At 43.9% G+C, this 26,906-nt stretch overlaps 1 protein-coding gene across 3 annotated transcripts in view; it reads left to right on the forward strand.

Moving 5' to 3' along the window:
- Positions 1–26,906, forward strand: part of LOC130268873 (guanine nucleotide-binding protein subunit alpha-11-like) — an 82,821-nt gene that overhangs the window by 30,512 nt on the left and 25,403 nt on the right. For all 3 annotated transcript variants that reach the window (XM_056518061.1, XM_056518062.1, XM_056518063.1), the window contains exons 3-5: positions 11,870–12,024; positions 23,942–24,070; positions 25,141–25,270. In XM_056518061.1, coding sequence (XP_056374036.1) covers positions 11,870–12,024; positions 23,942–24,070; positions 25,141–25,270 — 414 coding nt within the window. The remainder of the gene's footprint in view (positions 1–11,869; positions 12,025–23,941; positions 24,071–25,140; positions 25,271–26,906) is intronic.

Consider the following 26,906-nt stretch of genomic DNA (forward strand, 5'->3'; position numbering starts at 1 on the left):
TGTGTAACCCCATTTCTTCTGAGTATGGGAATACCCCATGTTTGGACGTCAAGTGCACTGCGAGCGCACTACAATGCTCAGAAGAGAAGGAGCGCCATTTAGCTTTTAGAGAGATAATTTGTTTGGAATGGGATTTACAAAGCCCCCCGTGGTGCCAGAACAGTGGACCCCCCCACATGTGACCCCATTTTGGAAACTACACCCCTCACGGAATTTAATAAGGGGTACAGTGAGCATTTACACCCTACTGGCGTTTGACAGATCTTTGGAACAGTGGGCTGTGCAAACATAAAAAATTTTTACCGACACCTGTGGGGCATAAATGCTCACTGTACCCCTTGTTACATTCCGTGAGGGGTATAGTTTCCAAAATGGGGTCACATGTGGGTATTTATTTTTTTTGGTTTATGTCAGAACCGCTGTAAAATCATCCACCCCTGTGCAAATCACCAATTTAGGCCTCAAATGTACATGGTGCGCTCTCACTCCTGAGCCTTGTTGTGCACCCGCAGAACATTTTGCGCCCACATATGGGGTATTTCCGTACTCAGGAGAAATTGTGTTACAAATTTTGGGGGTCTTTTTTTCCTTTTACCTCTTGTGAAAATAAAAAGTAAAGGGCAACACCAGCGTGTTAGTGTAAAACATTTTTTTTTACACTAACAGGCTGGTGTAGACCCCAACTTTTCATTTTCATAAGGGGTAAAAGGAGAAAAAATAAAATAAAATTTGTAACGCAATTTATCCCGAGTACGGAAATACCCCATATGTGGCCCTACACTGCTTTCTTGAAATACGACAGGGCTCCGAAGTGAGAGAGCGCCATGCGCATTTGAGGACTAAATTAGGGATTGCATAGGGGTGGACATAGGGGTATTCTACGCCAGTGATTACCAAACAGGGTGCCTCCAGCTGTTGCTAAATTCCCAGCATGCCTGGACAGTCAGTGGCTGTCTGGAAATGCTGGGAGTTGTTGTTTTGCAATAGCTGGAGGCTCCGTTTTGGAAACACTGCCGTACAATAGATTTTTCATTTTTATTGGGGGGGGGGGGGGGGGGGGACAGTGTAAGGGGGTGTATATGTAGTGTTTTACTCTTTATTAGGTGTTAGTGTAGTGTAGTGCTTTAAGGGTACATTCGCACTGGCGTGTTACGGTGAGTTTCCCACTAGGAATTTGCGCTGCGGAGAAAAATTTGCCGCAGCTCATACTTGAAGCAGGAAACTTACTGTAAACCCGCCTATGTGAATGTACCCTGTACATTCACATGGGGGGGGGGGGGCAAACCTCCAGCTGTTTCAGAACTACAACTCCCAGCATGTACTGACAGACTGTGCATGCTGGGAGTTGTAGTTTTGCAACAGCTGGAGGCACGCTGGTTGGAAAACCTTCAGTTAGGTTCTGTTACCTAACTCAATATTTTCCAACCAGTGTGCCTCCAGCTGTTGCAAAACTACAACTCCCAGCATGCACGGTCTGTGAGTACATGCTGGGAGTTGTCGTTTTGCAACAGCTGGAGGCACACTGGTTGGAAAACCTTCAGTTAGGTTCTGTTACCTAACTCAGTATTTTCCAACCAGTGTGTCTCCAGCTGTTGCAAAACTACAACTCCCAGCATGTACTCACAGACCGTGCATGCTTGGAGTTGAAGTTTTGCAACAGCTGGAGGCACACTGGTTGGAAAACATTCACTTAGGTTCTGTTACCTAACTCAGTATTTTTCAACCAGTGTGCCTCCAGCTGTTGCAAAACGACAACTCCCAGCATGTACTGACAGACCGTGCATGCTGGGAGTTGTAGTTTTGCAACAGCTGGAGGCACACTGGTTGGAAAACCTTCACTTAGGTTCTGTTACCTAACTCAGTATTTTCCAACCAGTGTGCTTCCAGCTGTTGCAAAACTACAATTCCCAGCATGTACTGATCACAGAAGAGCATGCTGGGAGATGTAGTTATGCAACAGCTGGAGGTACGCAACTACAACTCCCAGCATGCCGAGACAGCTGTTTGCACCCCTGCTACCTCACTCCTATCGCTTCAGGGAGATAGTGGGTGTCTTAGACAACCGCGATCCCCCTTATATTCCGGGTCACCATAGACCCGTAATGACCCGGAATCGGCGCAAATCGCAAGTGTGAATTCACTTCCGATTTGCGCCGATCGCCGACATGGGGCATTTGCACAGGGTGCCTGCTGATAGATATCAGCAGTCACCCTGGTACGGTCCCTGCCCGGCGCGCGGCGGGGACCCGAAATTCCCACGGGCGTACGGATACGCCCTTCGTCCTTAAGTACCAGTACGCAAGGGCGTATGAATACGCCCTTCGTCCCCAACAGGTTAATGATCCCGTACAGTGAACGGCATAAACATAAAAAATAAGAAAAAACTAAGTCCAATATTTCTGCTTTTTGGTAACATCACATCCCAGAAAAATTAAATAAAAAGTGCTCAAAAAGTCACATATACCACAAAAGTGGTACAGAGAAAAACTACAGATCACGGCACAAAAAATTAACTGTCCTACATCCCAGTATACGGAAAAATGAAAATGTTATAGGGGGCAGAATAGTGGCATTTTAAGCATACTAATTTTGTTACAATAAGTTAAAAATAATACAATAACAAAATACATGCCATTTCTACCGTAGCAGGAATACTGGGTGCTGCACGGAGATCATGGGGGGTCCCAGCGGCGGGACCCCACGATCAGACATCTTATCCCCTATCCTTTATGGGGTGAGGGTGTGATGAGGGCAGATGTTATTACCATAGGGGAAGATGGCATGAACCCCTTGTGTTCATGATGCCAGGGTGTGGTTTTACCTCTACACCACCCGAAGATATGGCCGTTGGATCCTGGGCTAGGCATGGGGCAAATAATAACTACGACGCCAAGTTACGGAACAATGGCAGCTTTACTGAGGCAGAAAGATGGAATAATCTTTACAGCTCAGTTAGGCCCAAGGAGGTGACCAGTGACTTCAGAGACTTTAGGGCTCGCTTGGACTTGTAGTGGACTTGGACAATTTCCTGCAGGCCAATGCTGACTTTATACAGACTGATCTTGACTGACTTGATAAGGAATGACTAGACTTCACCCCTTGTGCAACTTACCAGGTTTTGACTGGATTGGTAGAAGTGTGGCTGCGTGGTAGGTCTTGGGTCTCCTCAGGACACCAGACACTCTCTCCAGGTCTTGACTTTACTGTTTTCCAGATAAGACTCACTAGCTAGCTCCTCCCAGGGTTTATATGGGGGAGACTCTGGAGGGGTCCTATAGGTCACCCTATAAGTCACCTGATCACTGGTACCTTCCTTGGTTCCAACACTTAGTAACAACATTTAAAGGTACAGAACATCATACACTGCTCAAAAAATAAAGGAACACTAAGATTACACATCCTAGATCTGAATGAATGAATTAATCGTATGAAATACTGATGTCTTTGCATAGTTGAATGTGCTGACAACAAAATCATACAAAAATTATCAATGGAAATCTAATTTATCAACCCATGGAGGTCTGGATATGGAGTCACACTCAAACTCAAAGTGGAAAACCACACTACAGGTTGATCCAACTTTGATGTTATGTCCTTAAAACAAGTCAAAATGAGACTAAGTAGTGTGTGTGACCTCCATGTGCCTGTATGACCTCCATACAATGCCTGGGCATGCTCCTGATGAGGTGGCGGATGGTGTCCTCCCAGTCCTGGACTAAAGCATCCGCCAACTCCTGCACAGTCTGTGGTGCAACGTGGCGTTGGTGGATGGAGAGAGACATGATGTCCCAGATGTGCTCGGATTCAGGTCTGGGGAATGGGCGGGCCAGTCCATAGCATCATTGCCTTCCTCTTGCAGGTACTGCTGGCACACTCCAGCCACATGTGGTCTGGCATTGTCTTGCATTAGGAGGAACCCAGGGCCAACCGCACCAGCATATGGTCTCACAAGGGGTCTGAGGATCTCATCTTGGTACCTAATGGCAGTCAGGCTACCTCTGGCAAGCACATGGAGGGCTGTGTGGCCCCCCAAAGAAATGCCACCCCACACCATTACTAACCCACCACCAAACTGGTCATACTGGAGGATGTTGCAGGTAGCAGAATGTTCTCCATGGCGTCTCCAGACTCTGTCACGTCTGTCACATGTGCTCAGTGTGAACTTGCTCTCATCTGTGAAGAGCACAGGGCGCCAGTGGCGAATTTGTCAATCTTGGTGTTCTGCACAGTGTTGAGCTGTAAGCACAACCCACACCTGTGGATGTTAGGCCCTCATACCACCCACATGGAGTCTGTTTCTGACCGTTTGAGTGGACATATGCACATTTGTGGCCTGCTGGAGGTAATTTTGCCGGGCTCTGGTAGTGGTCCTCCTGCTCCTCCTTGCACAAAGGCAGAGGTAGCGGTCCTGCTGCTGGGTTGTTGCCCTCCTCCACATCTCCTGATGTACTGGCCTGTCTCCTGGAAGCGCCTCCATGCTCCAGACACTACACTGACAGACACAGCAAACCTTCTTGCCATAGTTCGCATTGATGTGCCATCCTGATTGAGCTGCACTACCTTAGCCCCTTGTGTGTGTTGTAGACTCCGTTTCATGCTACCACTAGAGTGAAAGCACTGCCAGCTTTCAAAAGTGACCAAAACCTCAGTCAGGAAGCATAGAAACTGAGAAGTGGTCTGTGGTCACCACCTGCAGAACCACTCCTTTTTTGAATGTGTCTTGCTAATTGTCTATAATTTCCACCTGTTTGTTCCATTTGTACAACAATCAGTGTTGCTTCCTGAGTGGACAGTGTGATTTCACAGAAGTGTGAAAGCAGTGTATATACATTACATTTGATAATACAGGGAACTTATTAACCTTTTATAACACACAGCTTAAGGGAGGAATCAGGGGACACTGCAATAGAGTCCACCAGACAGGACAGCAAGGGTACAGGGGTGCAACTCCTGTACTGGGCAATCACAAACTCCCCCTCTTAACAACAACCATCCTCCGCACCCACTCCTGGAGGGCAGATGAATATAAGGTGGCCACTGAGGTCATGAAACAACAAAACAGTTCCTGGGGCATTGTACCAATGTCTTTCACAGGGGAGATGAACTGGGAAAGAGTCCATGTGGCATTACAATCAGCATCGTTACAAATAGTGTTGAGCGGCATAGGCCATATTCGAATTCGCGAATATTCGCGAATATATGGACGAATATTCGTCATATATTCGCGAATATTCGCATATTCGTTATATTCTCGTTTTATTTTCGCATATGCGAATATTCGCGTATGCGAAAATTAACATATGTGAATATTAGCATATACAAAATTAGCGTACGCGAAAATGCGCATGTGCGAAAATTAGCATATGCGAATTTTCGCACGCCAGTCTCACACAGTAGTATTACAGCCTTCTTTACACCACACAAGCTGGAAGCAGAGAGGGATGATCACTGTGATGTGTACTGTGAAAATAAAATAAAATAAAATAAATAAATAAACGAATATTCGTAATTACGAATATATAGCGCTATATTCGCGAAATTCGCGAATTCGCGAATATGCGATATTCGCGAATAATATTCGAATTGCGAATATTTGTGAGCAACACTAGTTACAAACTCCATCTTTGGGGTTTTGAAAACTGGGATACATGGAGATGAAAATATATTTGAGATTATCTGGTCTTGCAACTGCTTTTTGGTGAATATCTGGTTCGGATCGGGCTGCCTGAGCCTCTCTACCCTGATGCCTGTGCTAATTGGGCCCTTCGGCATTAGCTACTTCTCCCCATAACATTAGGACTAGCAGTTATACATTTTTCTGACAACACGAAAATGCTACCTATATATAAATTAGCTCTGTCACTTTATGTGCTACTTACGCCTTCAGGAGAACTCTCTGGCCACAAGAGAACCTTCTGCACAGTGCACAGGAAAATAATAGACATTAAACATTTGATGAGACATTTGAAGACTATTGTGGACTGACTATCCTGACTTTTTGGCTACAGTCCTGACTAAACATGTGACATTTGACTATGTTATGCACACAAGATGTACTATGTACATTACTGACTGTACATATCTGTACATGAAATTAGACAAGATACATAGATACTTTACTCTCTATACCTTAATGTACATTTCCATGGCCGTTAGGGAAGTAGATACGCTTCTGCTAACAGAGTCAGGATACCTCCTATACAATTGCCATGGGTAGAGAGGACATTGGGACATTTTGTATAAACACTTTATATACACTATTACATGGTGACCCCCAGATAATACAGTTTTACAACAATAATGATAATTGCATTCACTTGTGCAAAAGAATAAACAATATATTACTTTATAAATAGTTCTGGAGTACTGCTCCACAGTTCTGGTACAGAGGAGTCTATAGTAAAGAATCAGGGCTAAAGGCCGGGCACACAAACTTACGCAAAGTGGTTACGAGAGTTCTTGGTTATACCACCTGGCACTTTTCTTGAACGTTGCATAACCTAGAAAACAACAGTGGCACTCCCACAAAAACAAAGTCAGTCTCTCGACTAAATAGTGGAAAACAAAATGATGGCACAGGAATGTCAGCCTGGAAATTTCCCATCACAGCCTCCTCTGTCAGGCTGCCTCCTAGGCTGGGACATGTAACGGGGACCACAGGACTATGCCCCCTCCAAAGGACTGACATGAGTGTTCCAATTCACTTGGTACAACGTGGACTCGGTTGTGGTAGGTTATGGTAGGACAGTGACTACCATTTGCACACCAACAGCTTGCGCCTCTGGGGGACAAGGTTTCGGTGCCTGTTGGGCCGGACAAACCTCCTCCTCAGCAGGAGTAGGCTGAGGCACTATAGCTGGTGCTTGGTGATCTGGCCAAACCTCCTCAGCGACAGGAGTAGGTACTTTGGTGCCATGACAGACGCCTCGGGCAGGAATGTTTCTTCTTCTCGACTGGTGTCCTTGGCTCTAGGGAACAGCAACCCAAAGAGGTCCGCATTCCAGTCGTCCGATGGGAAGTAGGCGAAGGGGAGATTTGTGGGGTTTTTGGACGGGTCACTGCTGCTGCCCACACTCCTCTCACGCTGTTGACCGGAGTATATTCCACTATCTCCACGCCCTCCAGAGAATGCAAATGTGGTGGGAGATAGTCTCTCTTGACTACTCTTCTATTTGCTAGGATGATTCCACTGTGACAACAGTCCATGAGGGTGCCAAACCCCCGCACTCTATCAAACTTTATGACTGTGGCTCTGTGCCTCTCTAGGGGTGGCTCTCCCTCTCAGGGGTAATCCAGCATCCTAATGTACAGGGCCTCAAGGGTCTTCATGTCCTGTTGTTGCGCTTGGCACACTTCATATGGCATTGGTTTTGGCCCATACTTTCTCCTTTGTGCCCTCATCTTCTCCACTAATGCAGCCATTTGGGCCTTCTGTTTAGCACTCTCGGACTGGGCTGTCAGAACTGGGGGATGGGGCTTTCCTGGCAAGGGCAAAAGGTACTCTCTCAGATACTGGATGAGTTTTGTCTCATTGCCAAATAGCCACCGGGGTAATGGTGGGGACTGGGGGCATGCTGTAGGCTTCTGGACCTGTGGGGGCAGGCTCTGGGATGGGGGTAGATGGAGGGGTAGAGAAAGCGGCCTCAGCCGGGGTACTCAATTCCGATTCCTCTGTATGGATTTCTGCCCAGGATCCCCAGGTCCGGTGGTGTGGGGACAGCCTCACCGGCGACACTCCTCTGGATGATGCAGGCGTTCCGCCCGCCAGAGTTGCAGGCCACTGTCTGTCGTCATCAGGCAGCGGGACTTTTAGGCAGGCATCTTCGGCCACCAAAGGAGATCCTCTACAGCTGGTCCGCCAACTCCTGAAACATCTGTGCGTGGCCGCTGCAACTTTTCGGGCACTGGTGTGATGAGGGCAGATGTTCTTACACTAGGGGCAAATGGCATTAACCCCTTGTGTTCATGATGCCAGGGTGTGGTTTTAGCTCTACACTACCCGAAGGTATGGCCGCTGTATCCTGGGCTAGGCACGGAGCAAATAATGACTACGACGCCAAGTTACGGATCAATGGCAGCTTTACTGAGGCAGACAGATGGAATAGTCTTTACAGCTCAGTTAGGCCCAAGGAGGTGACCAGTGACTTCAGAGACTTTAGGGCTCGCTGGGCCTTTTAGTGGACTTGGACAATTTGCTGCAGGCCCACGCTGACTTTATACAGACAGATCTTGACTGACTTGACTAGGACTGACTAGAGTTCACCCCTTGTAGCTTACCAGGTTTTGACTTTCACCTGTGGGGAACTGGATTGGTAGAAGCGTGGCTGCGTGGTAGGCCTTGGGTCTCCTCAGGACACCAGACAGTCTCTCCCGGTCTTGACTTTACTGTATCTCAGATAAGATTCACTAGCTAGCTCCTCCCAGGGTTTATATGGTGGAGGCTCTGGAGGGGTCCTGTAAGTCACCCTATAAGTCACCTGATCACGGGTACCTTCCTTGGTTACAACACTTATTAACAACATTTAAAGGTACATAACATCATATATACATTACATTGGATAATACAAAACACTTATTAACCTTTTATAACACACAGCTTAAGGGAGGACTCAGGGGACACTGCATTAGAGTCCGCTAGACAGGACAGCAAGGGTACAGGGGTACAAATCCTGTACTGAGCCACCACACTTTATATAGGGGATAAGATTTCTAGGGGCGGAATACCCCTTTAAGACTGCCAGAAAACTTAAAGTGGTACTCCGCCCCTAGACATCTTATCCCCTATGCAAAGGATCTCTCGTGCAGCACTCTGGGTGTGACGTCAAGAGGGGGTGGAGCTGTGACGTCACGATACTCCGTTCACTGCATCGCCCGTCATCAGCCACAGAGCGATCCTCGGAGGGTGCTGCACGAGAGATCACAGGGGTCCCTAGCGGCGGGACCCCCGCAATCAGACATCTAATCCCGTATTCCAGTGGCGGGAGATGTGACGCCACGCCCCCTCGTGACATCATAGACATGAATAGAGGGGCAGTAGCATGACGTCATGTCTCCTGCCGCGGGAACCCAGCCTTCTAAACATATTGTTTAAAATGCCGGGAGCTGCACGGAGATCGCAAGGAACCCAGTGGCGGAACCCCTGAGATCAGACATTTTATCCCCTATCCTTGGGATAGGGGATAAGATGTCTAGGGGGGAAGTACTCCTTTAATACCAGTGTCTCTAGAAAATTCTATCAAAATTCCAGACATATTTTTTAGCTCTATAGTCCTTTTCAGCACCAACATATAACCTTTTTGTTAATATGCAAATTAGGCTCAAGCGCACAACGGGCATTCAATAGAACCGAACCACATACATGTATAGAACTGATTTTCAATCTCAGATTGAAACCTGCCATATTTCAGCATATCCTAAAACAGTCTTTGGAATATGCATAACTATGGGTAATTCTCCTAATTGATAGTTTGCTAAATATATTTTTATAATATCCCAAGGGAAATAGCAGGGCAAGTTTGCAGTATGCATTCATACATTTCTGAGTTGGTGTCAGAAAAAACTGATTCAGCTGCTCCTATTCAACAGCACCGTTTACAATGAAACTGCTATGTCCAATACCCCAGTTCAACACTACACCCTGTTCCAAATTATTATGCAAATGATATTTTTCTCATTTACCTTTAATAATTGATGTAAATAACATTCAGCATAATTCCATGTTATAAACTATTAAGAGTACAATTCAAGTTTTATGGAACAAACCTCCTAATGAGAACAGTATTTTTTTTTTTAAACATAAAAAACTTACAATGCACTGTTCCAAATTATTACGCACAGTAAATTTCAAAACACTTTATAGGTTGTAAAGAACTGAAAATTGTCATTTGTTGTGTTTGCAGCATATTTACTGAAATCAAAAGCTATTTCAATCAAACTTTTAACAACATTTTAACTTTTTAAACATTTTAACAGGTTACGTTACATTTTAACATAGGACCCCTTATTTGAATAGCAGCTTCACAAGTCTTGCATCCATTGATACGTTTTCGGACAGTTTCTGCTTGAATTTGTTTGGAAGATGTCAGAATAGCCTCCCAGAGCTGCTGTTTGGATGTAAACTGCTTCCCACCCTCATAGATCTTTTGCTTGAGTATGCTCCAAAGGTTCTCAATGGGACTGAGGTCAGGGGAGGATGGAGGATGGAGGCCACACCATGACTTTCTATCCTTTTATCCACATAGCAGCCATTGATCCAGAGGTATTCTTTGCAGCATAAGATGGTGCATTGTCATGCATGAAGATGATTTTATTACGGAAAGCATAGTTCTTCCTTCTGTACCAGGGAAGAAAGTGGTCTGTCAGAAACTCCAAATACTTTGCAGAGGTCATCTTTAGATTTTCAGGGACCCTAAAGGGGCCAACCAGCTCTCTTACCATGATTCCGGCCCAAAACATGACTCCCCCACTGCCTTGCTGATGTCTCAGCCTTGTTGGAACAAAATGTTCGTCCACCAACCATCCACTACTTTATCCATCTGGACCATCCAGGGTTGCATGGCACTCATCAGTGAGCAGGACTGTTTGAAAATTAGTCTTCATGTATTTTTCTGCCCAATGTAGCCGTTTATGCTTGTGAGCATTGGTTAGTGGTGGCCGAATAGAAGGTTTATGCACAGTTACAAGACTCTGGAGGACTATACACCTTGAGGTCCGTGGGACTCCAGGGGCACCAGAAGCTTCAAATATCTGTTTTCTGCTATGTAATGGTATTTTAGCAACTGCTCTCTTGATCCGATGCATGGATCTGGCAGAAATCCTTCTCAATGTGCCTTCATCTGCAGGAATCAGTCTGTGCTCTGAATCAGCCTCAAATCTCTTAATAGTGCGATGATCACACTTAAGTTTTTGTGAAATATCTAATGTTTTCATACCTCGTCCAAGGCATTGAACTATTTCACTCTTTTCGGCAGCAGAGAGATCCTTTTTCTTGCCCATATTGCTTGAAAATGGTGCTCTACATAATAATGTGGAACACCCACCTTTAGTCATTTTTCCTTAAATTGGGCTCACCTGGCAATCTAATTATCTCAGGTGTCGGAGATTGTTTTAAGTGATCGAACGAGCCCTGAGACACAATGTCATGCATAAGTTAAACTGAAAAACAAAATATTTAATCATTGTGACACTTAAATAGAATTTGCATAATAATTTGGATTTGGTTATGGTGATAAACGGCGCAAGCTTGTCCTTGCTCTTCCCAACAGGACGGACCCCCATCAAACTCTACAATCTAAATACCTTATTTTAAATTGGCACTGTCATTACGAAAACATTTTGATACGTCATAGTGATAGTTGGGATCTGGATGTTCAGACCCTGACCGACCACTAGAACAAGCCAAGATAGGTGCGTACTAAGAACAATTTCTCTTGACTCTGTGTTATGTGACCAAGACATTTTGATAATGTAGGTTTATGGCAGACCCCGTCCGATAAAAATTTTTGACATCAAGCTAGGACATCTCAAATTTTTTTTATTTTGACAGGTACAATTTAAAGGCGTATTTCAGACAATATTATTATTTATCCTCAAAGACACAATTTAAATAATGAACTATAACTTATCTTCCACTGCTCCCCTGGTGCCGCCCATATCGGCCTCTCATCACACTGCAGGTCAGCTTATTGCCGGCCTCCGCGATGTCCCGCCTTAGCCCGTGATAGGCTAAGCAGCAGTCTCATTTAACAGGTCCGGCCTTCTTCCTGGTGCCAGTTACATCACTTTACATACCCTTCAAATTGACAACTGATTATTGAAGTGGGAATAACCCTTTAAGGTTATTAAAATGCTTACCATGTCTTCCTTTTAGGTGAATGGAAAAATGATCAGCGGCATGGATGTATATAGTATACAGCAACTAGAAAGGCACCAAGCTTTAGCCATCAAGAAATTATGGAGTGATCCTGGAATTCGTAAATGTTACGAGAAGAGAAGAGAATTCCAGCTTCTTGACTCAGCCAGCTAGTAAGTGTGTGAGAAACTGTTACATTATCTGGTATCTCCTATCCATGATAACCATTTCCCACTGTAAGTTAACAACAGATGACAAACCTAGCACACATTGGGTAGTCCACTGTGCATAGCGCACAAGGCCTAGGCTAGTTGCTAGGTGAATTTTAGTTATCTAAGCTACAAGTATTGCTGCTAGGAGTCTAGAAACCAGGAAACTTAAAGGGGTATTCCGCCCCTAGACATCTTATCCCCTATCCAAAAGATGTCTGATCTCAGGGATCCCGCCACTGGGATCCCCGCGATCTCCGTGCAGCCCCCGGCATTTTAAACAATATGTTTAGAAGGCTGGGTTCCCGCGGCAGGAGACGTGACGTCATGCCACTACCTCTATTCATGTCTATGATGTCACGAGGCAGCGTGGTGTCATTTGGATAGGGGATAAGATGTCTATGGGCGGAGTCCCCCTTTAATACTGCCAGAAAACTGAATACCAGTGTCTATAGAAAATTTCCAGGTAATATTCAGCGGGAGATTTATCAAGGGATTAAAGCAGCTTTTTTGCTTATAAAAGTCGCACAAAAAGTTCCACGTGCACTTAAGCAATTTTTTGTGCGACTTTTGTGGGTAAGCAAATAATACCTCTGCCCTACCTAAGCAATTTTCAGTTTTTACTTTGCAGTGGTCCAGGATTTATCATTGCGAAAGTCGCACGTAAGCAAATAAATGTCGCAAACCCCCTTTAAAAAGTCCACTTGTTTTTTTTCTTTAAACGCCAATAAAAACACCAATTCTGCCGCATGGCGTTTTTTCCGCCAAAAAACGCTGTGGCCAGATGTTAGCTGTAAATCAATGAGAAATCGCAAAATTATTTTTCCACTTGGCGTTTTTCAGTTTGGCGTTTTTTTTTTTTTTTTATCCTTCTGGCATTTTTTCACTCTTTTTTGGCATTTTTCAGCTCCATGTGGTTTTGCTAAATTGCAGCATGTTGAGCCTATGGCGTTTTCCCCCTGAAATCGTGGCCTTTTTCTCCCATAGAAGTCTATGGGAGTAAAAAAACGCCAAGAAAAACGCTATGTGGGTTTTAACTTTTACATTTTTTCAGGCGGCTTTTATTCTCTTTTGGACTTCGATAAAAAAATAATAAAAAAGATACAGTAGTGATGGAAAAAATTGTATTTAACAAAACTAATCTTTTTTATAACAAATTTTTTATAAATTTTTAAACAGGGATCAATTTATGTGGGCAGGCAGGGCACTAAAAATATAGCAGAAAATAATAAAAATGTTGTGTGTGTTTTTTTTACACTTTTTTTTCTTTATTTTTTAGGTGCTACAACTACTCCCATCATGGAACACACACTGTTCCATGATGGGAATAGTAGTTCCTGTACTAATTGACAGATCTCTCAGGGTTCCATTGCGATCCTCCTGTATAATTTATAGTTGCGGCTGGCCGCTCTTCTATGGTCCCCTGCACTGCTGCATATATTCACCTATTCATATTTCCCGCAGAGAGCTGTGATTGGCCAGTTGGTTCCAGCCAATCACAACTATGTGGGAAATATGAATAGGTATATATATGTCAGTGCAGGGGACCATAGAAGAGCGGCCAGCCGCATCAATGCATTGTACAGGAGGATCACAGCGGGTGTCAGGAGTGACATCAGCTGTGATCTTTCCTTAGCTGCAGGTACTACAGCTCCCAACATGGAGCAGAGCGTGCTCCATGATGGGAGTAGTAGTACCTGCAGTTAAGGACAGATCACAGCAGGTATCATTCCTGACATGCGCTGTGATCGTCCTATCTCCTATTGCAGAGATGCGGAGCGGCTTTCTCCTGCGCTCCGCATCTCTTCACTATACTCCGGCCAGTGATGTGAATAGAACATCACTCATTCATATTTTCCTCTAGCGGCAGAGTCATTGATCAATGATTTCCTATGAGAAACCATTGATCAGTGTAAAAGATCAGTGTGTGCAGTGTTATTGCTCCCTATGGGAGCTATAACATTGCAAAAAAAAAAGTGAAAAAAAAGGGAATAAAGATTATTTAACCCCTTCCCTAATAAAAGTTTGAATCACCCCCCTTTTCCCATAAAAAAAACTGTGTAAATAAAAAAAAACATATGTGGTATTGCCGCTTACGGAAATGTCCGAATGATAAAATATATCGTTAATTATACCGCACGGTCAATAGCGTACGCGCAAAAAAATCCATTTAAAATAGTGCATTTTTGGTCACTTTTTATATCATGGAAAAATGAATAAAAAGCGATCAAAAAGTCTGATCAATACAAAAATGGTACTGCTAAAAACTTCAGATATCGGCGCAAAAAATGAGCCCTCATACTGCCCAATACGCGGAATAAAGAAGTTATAGGGGTCAGAAGATGACAATTTTAAAAGTATAAATTTTCCTACATGTGGTTATGATTTTTTCCAAAAGTACAACAAAATCAAACCTATACAAGTAGGGTATCATTTTAATCGTATGGACCTACAGAATAAAGAGCAGGTGTAACAAAAAAATGTACTGCGTAGAAACGGAAGCCCCCAAAAGTTACAAAATTGTGTTTTTTCTTCAATTTTGTCGCACAATGATTTTTTTTCCGTTTTGTCGTAGATTTTTGGGTACAAGTCATTACAAAGTAGAATTGGTGGCAGGAAATTGCACTGGCATTTTTTCTGGCGTTTTTTTCAGTGAAAAAAATGCTGGGGAAAAAAACTAATGGAATTCCATCCTCAGCAAGGTCAGATCTGGCTTACAAACTTGCCAATGACAGCATTTCCAAAAAGTCGTGCAAAAAGTCGTAGGTGAGACTTTTTGTGTGCAACTTTTTTAACTTTCATTTTCAATGGTACGGTGGGACGAGCGGGTAGGAGATGTACAGGAGGGTGACAAGCTTGTCTCCCGCCCGCATATTTCCTGCCCCCGCAACCCTACTACTCTTCCCAGCATGTTCTTACTGTAAGGACATGCTGGGAAATGTAGTTCTGCGGCACGGGGGGAGTGTGTTTGATGGGCAGGCGGCTGACAAGCTTGTCACCTGCCCACGCTGCATGACTATAACTCCCATTATGTCCTTACTGTAAGGGCATGCTGAGAGTTGTAGTGATGAGGTGAGGTGCAGGCGGGAAATGTGCGGGTGGGTTACAATAAATGTACTAACCTATTTTCCTTGTTTTTTTTTCTATCTCATTTCAGATCCATGTATCCTGTGTACTACGATGAAACTGGTGTTTTTTTTATTTTTTTTATGTTAATAATATAGTCAATGAGGGCTCCGGAGGGAGTGTTTTTCTGGAATAAAAGTTTTTTAAACATGTTGTTTATTTTTTTATTTTTTTAATCAACTTTTCAGGCTTAGTAGTGAAAGCTGCCTTAGAGACAGAATCCATTACTACGTCAGGGCTTATCGTGAGCACCAAAAACAGCTAGCGCTAACCCCCGATTGTTACCACGGTACCCAACACCACAGGGGTGCTGGGAAGAGCCGGTACCAACATGCCCGGAGCATCAAATATGGCGCTCCAGGGTCTAGGCGGTCACAGGCTGGTGTTATTTAGGCTGGGGAGGGCCAGTAACAATGGTCCACGCCCACCCTGGTAATGTCAGGCTGTTGCTGCTTGGTTGGTATCTGGCTGAGAATGAAAATATGGGGAACCCTATGCGTTTTTTTCCACATAAATAATTAAATAATAAAAGAAAAACACATAGGGTTCCCTGTATTTTTGTTCTGAGCCAGATAACAACCCAGCAGCAACAGCCTGACGTTACCAGGATGGGCAAGGACCATTGTTACTGGCCCTCCCCAGCCTAAATAACGCCAGCCTGTTACCGCCTAGGTCCAGGAGCGCCATTTTTGAGCTCCGGGCCTGTTGGTACCGGCTCTTCCCAACATCTCTGTGGCAGTGGGTCCCGGGGTAATAATCGGGGGTTAGCGCTAGCTGTTTTGGGGGCTAACGCTAAGCCCCGGCTTAGTAATGGACTCCGTCTATAAGACAGCTTCCACTACTGATCCTGTAAAGTAAATAAACATTAAAAAAAACTTTTATTCCAAAAAACAATCCCCCACAAGCCCTCGTTACAACATTTTGTTAATAATTAAAAAAAAACAAAAAAAAACAAACGCTGGTCATCATAGTCCATCAAATCTGAAGTAGCCCACAGGATACATGGATCTGAAATGAAGAGAAAAAAGAAAAATGGGTTAGTGAAAAATTTTCTAAGCACACATACATTTTTTTTTTTGCTTATGTGTGCTAAGAAAATGCTATTCCAAAGGGATTTTATTGATTTTATTGCTCGGGTGCACATTTCTGTAGCAGTCTATCCTCCCTATAGTGAATGTTAGAAAATCTGACAAATTTGAACTTTCTGGCTGCAAAAAGACATGGACAGCAGCAAATGGAATCATTTTTGTACAGTGTAATGTTGAAAAAGAGAAGGGATGTCCCCAGGAAAAAATGTAATGAAAAATGTCAAATGAAGTGAAGTGATTTTGGGTGAAATAACAATTAATAAAGAACTGATCCCCTGCAGCTGACACCCCCTATCCCCTGCTGCTCCCTGGTACTTGTCATATCTGCCAGAACTGCCACTGAATGGAGAGTTCCTTCAGGGTGGACACATTACCGGAACCAGAAAGCAACAGTAGAGGCTATGTTCACATGACGGAATGTCCGCACGGAAAATCTCTGTGTGGACATTCCAGAGAGTGTGAGCGGCAGCATAATCTTCTGGCGCCAGGACCACATGGGAATGCAACTGAAAAATGCCATTAAAGGGGTACTCCGCTGCTCAGCGTTTGGAACAAACTGGGGCTATGACGTCACAAGCTCCCGGCGCCGGCTCCAGCGTTCGGAACAGTACCCCTTTAAGGACTTTTACTATCTTACCTATACTCCATTATGTGTTTCTTGTTTGGTTAAAGAAAATATTGCATGTGTAGCACAACTGGCCTTCACAAATACCAGCATATATGGCCTTGGTAAGTTTCTGCGTAAAGATCTCCAAAAATGTTATTATTTACATGGAAAGTCACAAAGAAGTCTAGTTTGTCCATGGGGGAGATTTATAAAAACCGGTGGAAAGGAAAAGTTGACCAGTTGCCCATAGCAACCAGTCAGCTCCCTTCTTTTATTGTTCAGAGGCCTTTTTAAAAATAAAAGAAGCGATCTGATTGGTTGTCATGGGCAACTGGTCAACTTTTCCTCTCCACAGGTTTTCATTAATCTGCCCCCTGATTTTGGATTGGCTGGAATGAAATTCAAGATAGAGCTGTTTGTTCCGTGCCTGTATGCTTGTAATTGAAGCAAATTTGCTGGCACTGCTTTATTCCTAAAGTTGTGGTATAATGTGCATTTAGATAGTCTAGGGAGAATTTATGTGTCGGTGAACACCTTTTATACACCTTTAGGCTAGGTTTCCACTTGTTTTTTTCCCCACAAAAACGCCAATAAAAACGCCCATTCTGCCGCATGGCTTTTTTTTTGTGTGAAAAAACGCTGCGGCCAGATGTTAGCTGCAAATAGTAAACTGCAAAATGCCAAATCCACTTGGCGTTTTTCAGTTTGGCGTTTTTTTAATCCTTTTGGTGTTTTGGGGCTCCCTGGCAGTTTTGTCGAGACTTTGGCGTTATTTCGGGAAAATCTTTTTTTATGGTGTTTTTCTAGCATAGAAGTCTATGGGAGTGAAAAAACGCCAAGAAAAATGCCATGTGGGTTTTAAATTTGGCGTTTTTTCAGGCGGTTTTTATTCTCTTTTGGACTTTAGTGATCCAAAAAAGTGTTGGCGATACCTTTTTTTATTAAAATTTAGTAGGGTACCATTAAAAAATAATAATAAAAAAGATACAGTAGTGATGGAAAAAATTGTATTTAACGAAATGTATCTTTTTAGAACAACATTTTTTTAAATTTTTAAACAGGGATCAATTTATGTGGGCGGGCAGGGCACTAAAAATGTAGCCGACAATAATAAAAATGTAGTGTGTGTGTATGTTTCACTTTATTTTTTTATTTTTTAGGTAGTACTACTACTCCCATCATGGAACACACTGTTCCATGATAGGAGTAGTAGTTACCTGTACTAATTGAAAGATCGCTGGGGTCCGTTGCAATCCTCCTGTATAATGTACAGATGCGGCAGCCGCTCTTCTATGGTCCCCTGCACTGCCGTATATATATACATATTCATATTTCCCGCAGAGCTGTGATTGGCTGGATGGTTCCAACCAATCACAACTCTGTGGGAAATAGGAATATGTGTATATATACGTGAGTGCAGGGGACCATAGAAGAGCAGCCGACCACATCTATACATTATCCTGGAGGATCACAACGGGTGTCAGGAGGAGTGACACTCGCGATCTGTCTATTAATGCAGGTACTACAGCTCCCAGCATGGAGCAGAGTGTGCTCCATGTTGGGAGTATTAGTACCTGCAGTAAGGGACAGATCCCAGCGGATGTCACTCCTCCTGGCACCCGCTGCGATCAAAGTGACTGTCGGGATCAGCTGTTCTCAAGGCTACAGAGCCGGGAGAACAGCTGATCCTGAGCAGTAGATATACATGGTATAAATACTGCCCAGCAAGAACTTACAGTGAGCCTGCAATGTGTATACAGTATACATATTGCTGGCTCACTTAACCCCTTGCTGAGCTGTGCGCTATGCACAAGCCCCGCAAGGAAAGAGTTAACTTACACTGCTGGACAGTGTAGGTTAACCCTTTGGGTGCTATACACTATATAGATAGCTGTATATAGTGTATACAGAAGATGGAGGAGTCCCCTTACCTCTGTCCAGTCCCCGCGGGTCCATGTAGCTCCGCCTCCTAGTGATGACGTCATTGGGGGCGGAGCTACATACGCAATCCAGGCTGGCAAGGGTATAAGGCTCTGTTAACATTGTCCGTATTGGATAATGGGAACAGACCCTTCTGCCAGTGTCTACCCAGACAGGGAGACTCCAGCTGTTGCTAAACTACAACTCCCAGCATGCCCAGACAGCCAAATCTGGGCATGCTGGAAGTTGCAGTTTTGCACCAATTGGAGGCTCACTGTTTAGGTAGACATTGCATTATGGGCGCTCTCCCCTGCAGAGAGCACAAAAAATGTCCTAACCTATTTTTTTTGTGTTTTTTTCTTTCATCTTGTTTCAGATCCGTGTATGCAGAGGATTACGATGGATTCGATGGATTCGATGGATTACCACGGATGAACAGGATTTTTTTTATATTTTAATAAAATGATTAATGAGGGCTGTGGGGGAGTGTTTTTTAAAATAAAATAATTTTTCCAATGTGTTGTGTTTTCTTTTTTATTGAATATCCAGGCTTAGTTATGGAGGCTGTCTAATAGATGGAATCCATTACTAAGCCAGGGCTTAGCGCTAGCCCCAAAAACAGCTAGCGCTAACCCCCAATTATTACCCTGGTACCCACCGCCACAGGGGTGCCGGGAAGAGCTGGTACCAACAGGCCCGGAGCATCAAAAGTGGTGCTCCTGGGCCTAGGCGGTAACAGGCTGGCGTTATTTAGGCTTGGGAGGGCCAGTTACAATGGTCCTCGCCCACCCTGGTAACGTCAGACTGTTGCTGCTTGGTTGGTATCTGGCTGATACTGAAAATAGGGGGAACCCTGTGCGTTTTTTATTTTATTTTTTTATTTATGAAAAAAAACCTGTATAGGGTTCCCTGTATATTCAGTATCAGCATGATACCAACAAAGCAGCAACAGCCTGACATTACCAGGGTGGGCGAGGACCATTGTTACTGGCCCTCCCCAGCCTAAATAACGCCAGCCTGTTACCGCCTAAGCCAAGGAGCGCCATTTTTGCTCTTCCCGGCACCCCTGTGGCGGTGGGTACCAGGGTAATAATTGGGGGTTAGCGCCAGCTGTTTTTTAGGCTAACACTAAGCCCCGGCTTAGTCATGGATTCCGTCTATTAGACAGCCTCCATAACTAAGCCTGAATATTCAATTAAAAAAAGACACAACACATTGGAAAAAATATTTTATTTTAAAAAACACTCCCCCACAGCCCTCGTTAACCATTTTATTAAAATTAAAAAAATAAAGTTGATCTGTCGTAATCCATCGAATCCGTCGTAATCCTCTGCATACACGGATCTGAAACGAGAAGAAAAAACAAACAAAAAAAAAAATAGGTTAGGACATTTTTTGCACTCTCTGCAGCGGAGAGCACCCATAATGCAATGTCTACCTAAACAGTGAGCCTCCAATTGGTGCAAAATTACAACTCCCAGCATGCCCAGACAGCCTTTGGCTGTCTGGGCATGCTGGAAGTTGTAGTTTAGCAACAGCTGGAGTCTCCCTGTCTGGGTAGACACTGGCAGAAGGGTCTGTTCCCATTATCCAAAACGGACAATGTGAACAGAGCTTCAGACTAGCCTGAATATGTATGTAGCTCCACCCCTAATGACTGCATCACTAGGGGGCTGAGCTACACGGACCGGTGGTGACAGAAACGAGGGAGGTAAGTGGACCTCCTGTTCTGTATACACTATATACAGCTATCTATAGATAACTGTATATTATGTATACCGCCCAAAGGGGCTATAGGAGCAGGGAGTCCTGTCAGTCTGGTGACAGGATTCCCGGCTCCTGTATAGTATACACGGGTACACTATGCCCCCCTGTATACTATACGGCCGGGGGAGGTGAGTAGTGATGCTGTACATCACTCCTCATCTCCTTACACTATGTGGACCGGGCGCTCAGCATAGTGGTACCCAGAAGGCAGTGAGAAAACTGCAACAGGGGACAAATTTGGCTGTTTCCACACACCAGGGAAAACGCCAGAAAAAACGCCAGAAAAACTGCCAAAACTCAGGAAAAACCTGTGGCAGTTTTTCTGGCGTTTTTGCTGGCATTTTTTTAGGTGTACAAAAAAAACCAAGTGGAAACCTAGCCGTTGACAGATTTGGAACAAATTGAGGGCTATGTGACAAATTCGGCAACAAATCGCTCATGATAAATCCATTTCTATTGCATTAAGGTTACTACAAATCTGTGTATAACAACATACCTTGATTTCTTGTGTAAAACAAAAGTCACAGGAAAGTTGAAAATTTTACACTACAACAAATTAAAAACCCCTTAAGGACTCAGCCCATTTGGACCTTAAAGGGGTACTCCGCCCCTAGACATCTTATCCCCTATCCAAAGGATAGGGGATAAGATGTCAGATCGCGGTGGTCACGCTGCTGGGGAGCCCTGCGATACGGGGGACGGAGCAGCGTGATGTCATGGCTCCGCCCCTCATGACATCACGGCCCGTCCCCTTAATGCAAGTCTATGGGAGGGGGCGTGACGACCGCCGCGCCCCATCCCATAGACTTGTATTGAAAGGGATGGGCCGTGATGTCACGAGGGGCGGGGCCATGACGTAATGATGCTCCGGCCCCTGTACTGCCGGTCATTACGTGCAGAGCAAACTCGCTCTGTGCTGTAATGAGAGCGCGGTGCCGCATCGGGGATCCCAGGGCTCCCCAGCAGTGGCACCACGGCGATCTGACATCTTATCCCCTATCCTTTGGATAGGGGATAAGATGTCTAGGGGCGGAGTACTCCTTTAACGACTCAGACAATTTTATTTTTACGCTTTTGTTTTTTCCTCCTCCCCTTCAAAAAATCATAACTCTTTTATATTTTCATCCAAAGACTAGTATGAGGGCTTGTTTTTTGCGTGACCAGTTGTCCGTTGTAATGCCATCACTCACTTTACCATAAAATGTATGGCGCAACCAGAAAAATACTATTTGTGTGGGAAATTAAAAGGAAAATCGCAATTTTGCAAATTTTGGAAGGTTTTGTTTTCATGCCGTACAATTTATGGTAAAAATGACATGTGTTTTTTATTCTTTGGGTCAATACGATTAAAATGATACCCATGATTATAACTTTTCTATTACTGTTGTGCTTAAAAAAAATCGCAAACTTTTTAACCAAATTAGTACATTTAATATCTCCCTATTTTGGAGACCTATAACTTTTTAATTTTTCCGTATAAGCGGTGGTATGAGGGCTAATTTTTTGCGCCGTGATCTGTACTTTTTATTAATATCATATTTGCTTATACAAAACTTTTATTACATTTTTTATTATTTTTTTTGGGAATAAAATGTTATAAAAAAGCAGCTATTTTGGACTTTTTTTTTTTACGTTCACGCCGTTCACCGTACGGGATCATTTACATTTTATTTCAATAATTTGGATATTTACACATGCGGCGATACAAAATATGTATGTAAAATAATTTTTTTACACTTTTTGGGGGTAAAATAGGGAAAATGGGAAAATTTACGTTTTTATTGGGGGGTTTTTCACATTTTTTTTACTTTATCTTTTTACTTTTTTACTTTTATTTTTACACTCTTATAGTCCCCATACTCCTGGAAGACAGCGGAGGCAGGTGAGGGGACCTCCGTCTGCCGTGCAGGATGATCGGATAGCCGCGGCAGCGCTGCAGGCGATACGATCATCCAGCTAAGTGATCGCGATGCTGCAGATGCCGTGATCTGTATTGATCACGGCATCTGAGGGGTTAATGGCTATCCACAGCCGGGACCTGCCGTGCATGATACCGGCATCGCTCCGATGCCCGCGGTTATGCTCAGGACGTGAATGTACGTCCTGGTGCGTTAAGTACCACATCACCAGGACGTACATTTACGTCCTGCGTCGTTAAAGGGGTACATCGGTGGAAAACTTTTTTTTTTTTCTAAATCAACTGGTGCCAGAAAGTTAAACAGATTTGTAAATTACTTCTATTAAAAAATCTTAATCCTTCCAGTACTTATTAGCTGCTGAATACTACAGAGGAAATTCTTTTCTTTTTGGAACACAGAGCACTCTGCTGACATCACGAGCACAGTGCTCTCTGTTGACATCTCTGGCCATTTTAGGAACTGTCCAGAGCAACATATGTTTGCTATGGGGATTTTCTCCTACTCTGAACAGTTCTTAAAATGGCCAGAGATGTCAGCAGAGAGCACTGTGCTCGTGATTCAGCAGAGAGCTCTGTGTTCCAAAAAGAAAAGAATTTCCTCTGTAGTATTCAGCAGCTAATAAGTACTGGAAGGATTAAAACATTTATATAGAAATAATTTGCAAATCTCTGGCACCAGTTGATTTAAAAAAAAATTAAAAGTTTTCCACCGGAGTACCCCTTTAAAGACTTTGGCCAGCTATTTGCACAGATTTGCTAAAGGGCCATTGCACAGAGATTTTCCCCTCTGTAAAGTACAGAAGTAAAAAAAAAAAAAAAGAAGTAGGTTCTTCAAGTCAGGGCAAAGACTTTACACGGAATAATGTAGGCCTCGGTGTAGTAGCCTATAGGGGCCCACATGATCCTAGGCTAGTAAGCTTTAGCAACCTTACTCTAACTCCATCAGTAAAACACACAGCAGCAAGACTCCGAGACCCACTTGAGACCTCTGCTAACCCTTGAGACATGTGGCCTACAATAGCTAGACTTCTATGGGGAACTAATTATAATAACTCCATCTATTTACTAGAAAATTCTGATTCTTCCTGAGGAATGCCTGACAACATTGGAAAAGTTACGAACAGTAATAGTAATGCTGTCTTACCAGAGGTGGCAGCAGAGAGCAGGAAGTGCATGTGAATGTAAATGCATGTAAGTGAATGGAAGTAGTTGGGTTAACTCCATATTACCATCTGCCATTATTTTGTAACATATGAAAAGTGCAATTAAAATGATATTAAAATACTTTGTACATACAGTTTGACCTGGTCAGATGTACTTACTACAGTGAGCATTTTATAGTGGTGGATAAAAAGTAGGATTGTTTATCTCTTGTTGCTGTACAGTGGAGCATATAGTGTCAGATTGAGTCATGGTTTTCCGTTAATATACTAACAATGCTTTCTTTTCTTGCAGTTTTTTAACCAATCTGGAGAGACTCACCCAGGATTGTTATCAGCCCACAAATGAGGACATTGTGAGGATCCGGATGCCAACTACAGGGATCAATGAGTATTCTTTCAGAGTGGAGGGAATTAATCTTAGGTGAAATATGAGCCCGCATTTCTTATCACCTTATAACAAAGAGAGTCTATGTATGTACTATGCAGCTTTTAGGTCATATAGTATAAAATAAGAAGAGGGAAAACAATGGCCAGGCCTGGTGCAAACATTTTTGCCACCCTAGGCAAAAGATCATTTTGCCGTCCCTTGACCTTGCACATTGGCTCCGCCTTTTGACACACCCCACCTTACCACTGTGGTGACACACTGTAACAAACCTCCTCCTCATGTAATTACCTTACCACTGTGGTGACACACTGTTACAAACCTCGTCCTCATGTAATTACCTTACTACTAGGGTGACACACTGTAACAAACCTTCTCCTCATGTAATCTCCTTACTACTGGGGTGACACACTGTAACAACCCCCTACTTGTGTAATCTTCTTACTACTGGGGTGACACACTGTAACAACCCCCTACTTGTGTAATCTTCTTACTACTGGGGTGACACACTGTAACAACCCCCTACTTGTATAATCTTCTTACTACTGGGGTTACACACCGTAACAAACCTCCTTCTCATGAAATCACCTTACTACGGGGGTGATACACTGTAACAAACTCACTCCTCATGTAATCCCCTTACTACTGAGGGGGCTGGCATGGCAGGGTTCTCCTGGATGGGCGGGTGCTTCAGATGCTTGCTAACTTTATTGCTGTGGGCAGAGTAGTGCCCCCATCAAGAGTGCGCTCTAGGGGGCTGCCTATATTGCCTATTGGCAGAGCCGGCCCTGACAATGGCACTAAAGAGAATTAGATACTTTTAAATAATCCATCCCTGATAAAAGCACTTCCTCTCCATAGGAAAAGGACAGATTATTACCCCCCCCCCCCCCCCACCTCCCCCCCACTAGGTGTGTTTCTACTCCACTGCCCTGTGGTATATACACATTGATATCCAGATACCATCTTTTAGAATGTCTGAACTGGTTCATTGCTTGATGGCTTCATTTAAAGAAGCTGTAAGTCCTCCATTTTCATGGTTAACTGGACTTTGCGTTTGAATTTTAATTCAGTGTTCTTTATATAATTATTTATTGTTAATATAGGCTGGTGGATGTTGGCGGTCAGAAATCTGAGAGAAAGAAGTGGATCCATTGCTTTGAGAATGTGAATTGTCTTATCTACTTGGCTTCACTCAGTGAATATGACCAACAGCTAGAGGAGAACAGGCAAGAGGTATGGAATTAAAGAATCACTAGAAGTAGAGGCCTACTGAAGTTAGGGGATATTAAACCTCATTTACAAGGAGTTCCGAGTAGATTTTCTATTTTTTTTGTTTGTTTCGTATGTGTTGTGTGACAGAATTTCTGACAAAGGATCCAAAAAACCCTGCTTACTCTTCACTTTACTCAGAAAACCCTACAAAGAGCCATGGTCACAAGGGAAAAAGGGACAAAAAAACTACATTTTCAAAAAAAAAACTGACAGCTCAGAACATGTTTAAAAAAAAAAAAAGTAAAACATAGGAAGAATTCCCAAATAAAAGATTTGAATAGAAATACCATGGGAAAATACCTTTTGGAAAATAAAACCCACAAAAAAACTACTCAACTCTTAGTAGATGAGGCCCATTGTGCCTGGCAGAATTTGCTTATGTTTAAATGGGTCAGATGTACACTGCTCAAAAAAATAAAGGGAACACTTAAACAACACAATGTAACTCCAAGTCAATCACACTTCTGTGAAATCACACTGTCCACTCAGGAAGCATCACTGATTGACAATCAATTTCACATGCTGTTGTGCAAATGGAACAGACAACAGGTGGAAATGATAGGCAAGTGGCTCAGGTAGTGCAGCTCATCCAGGATGGCACGTTTGCTGTGTCTGTCAGCGTAGTGTCCAGAACATGGAGGTGCTACCAGGCCAGTACATCAGGAGATGTGGAGGAGGCCGTAGGAGGGCAACAACCCAGCAGCAGGACCATTACCTCCACCTTTGTGCAAGGAGAAGCAGGAGGAGCACTGCCAGAGCCTCCAAAATGACCTCCAGCAGGCCACAAATGTGCATGTGTCCACTCAAATGGTCAGAAACAGACTCCATAAGGGTGGTATGAGGGCCCAACGTCCACAGGTGGGGGTTGTGCTTACAGCCCAACACCGTGCAGGATGTTTGGCATCTGCCAGAGAACACCAAGGTTGGCAAATTCACCATTGGTGCCCTGTGCTCTTCAGATGAAAGCAGGCTCACACTGAGCACATGTGACAGAAGTGTCTGGAGAGGCCGTGGAGAACGTTCTGCTGCCTGTAACATCCTCCAGCATGATCAGTTTGGCGGTGGGTCAGTAATGGTGTGGGGTGTCATTTCTTTGGGGGGCACCACAGCCCTCCATGTGCTTGCCAGAGGTAGCCTGACTGCCATTAGGTACCGAGATGAGATCCCCAGACCCCTTGTGAGACCATATGCTGGTGCGGTTGGCCCTGGGTTCCTCCTAATGCAAGGCAATGCTAGACCTCATGTGGCTGGAGAGTGTCAGCAGTTCCTGCAAGAGGAAGGCATTCATGCTATGGACTGGCCCGCCCATTCCCCAGACCTGAATCCGATTGAGCACATCTGGGACATCATGTCTCGCTCCATCCACCAACGCCACATTGTACCACAGACTCTCCAGGAGCATGCCCAGGCATTGTAGGGAGGTCATACGGGCACGTGGAGGCCACACACACTACTGAGCCTCATTTTGACTTGTTTTAAGGACATTATATAAAAGTTGGATCAGCCTGTAGTGTGGTTTTCCACTTTGATTTTGAGTGTGACTCCATATCCAGACCTCCAGGGGTTGATAAATTTGATTTCCATTGATAATTTTTGT

The sequence above is a fragment of the Hyla sarda genome, chromosome 1, assembly GCF_029499605.1.
Source record: "Hyla sarda isolate aHylSar1 chromosome 1, aHylSar1.hap1, whole genome shotgun sequence".
NCBI classification, from domain to species: domain Eukaryota; kingdom Metazoa; phylum Chordata; class Amphibia; order Anura; family Hylidae; genus Hyla; species Hyla sarda.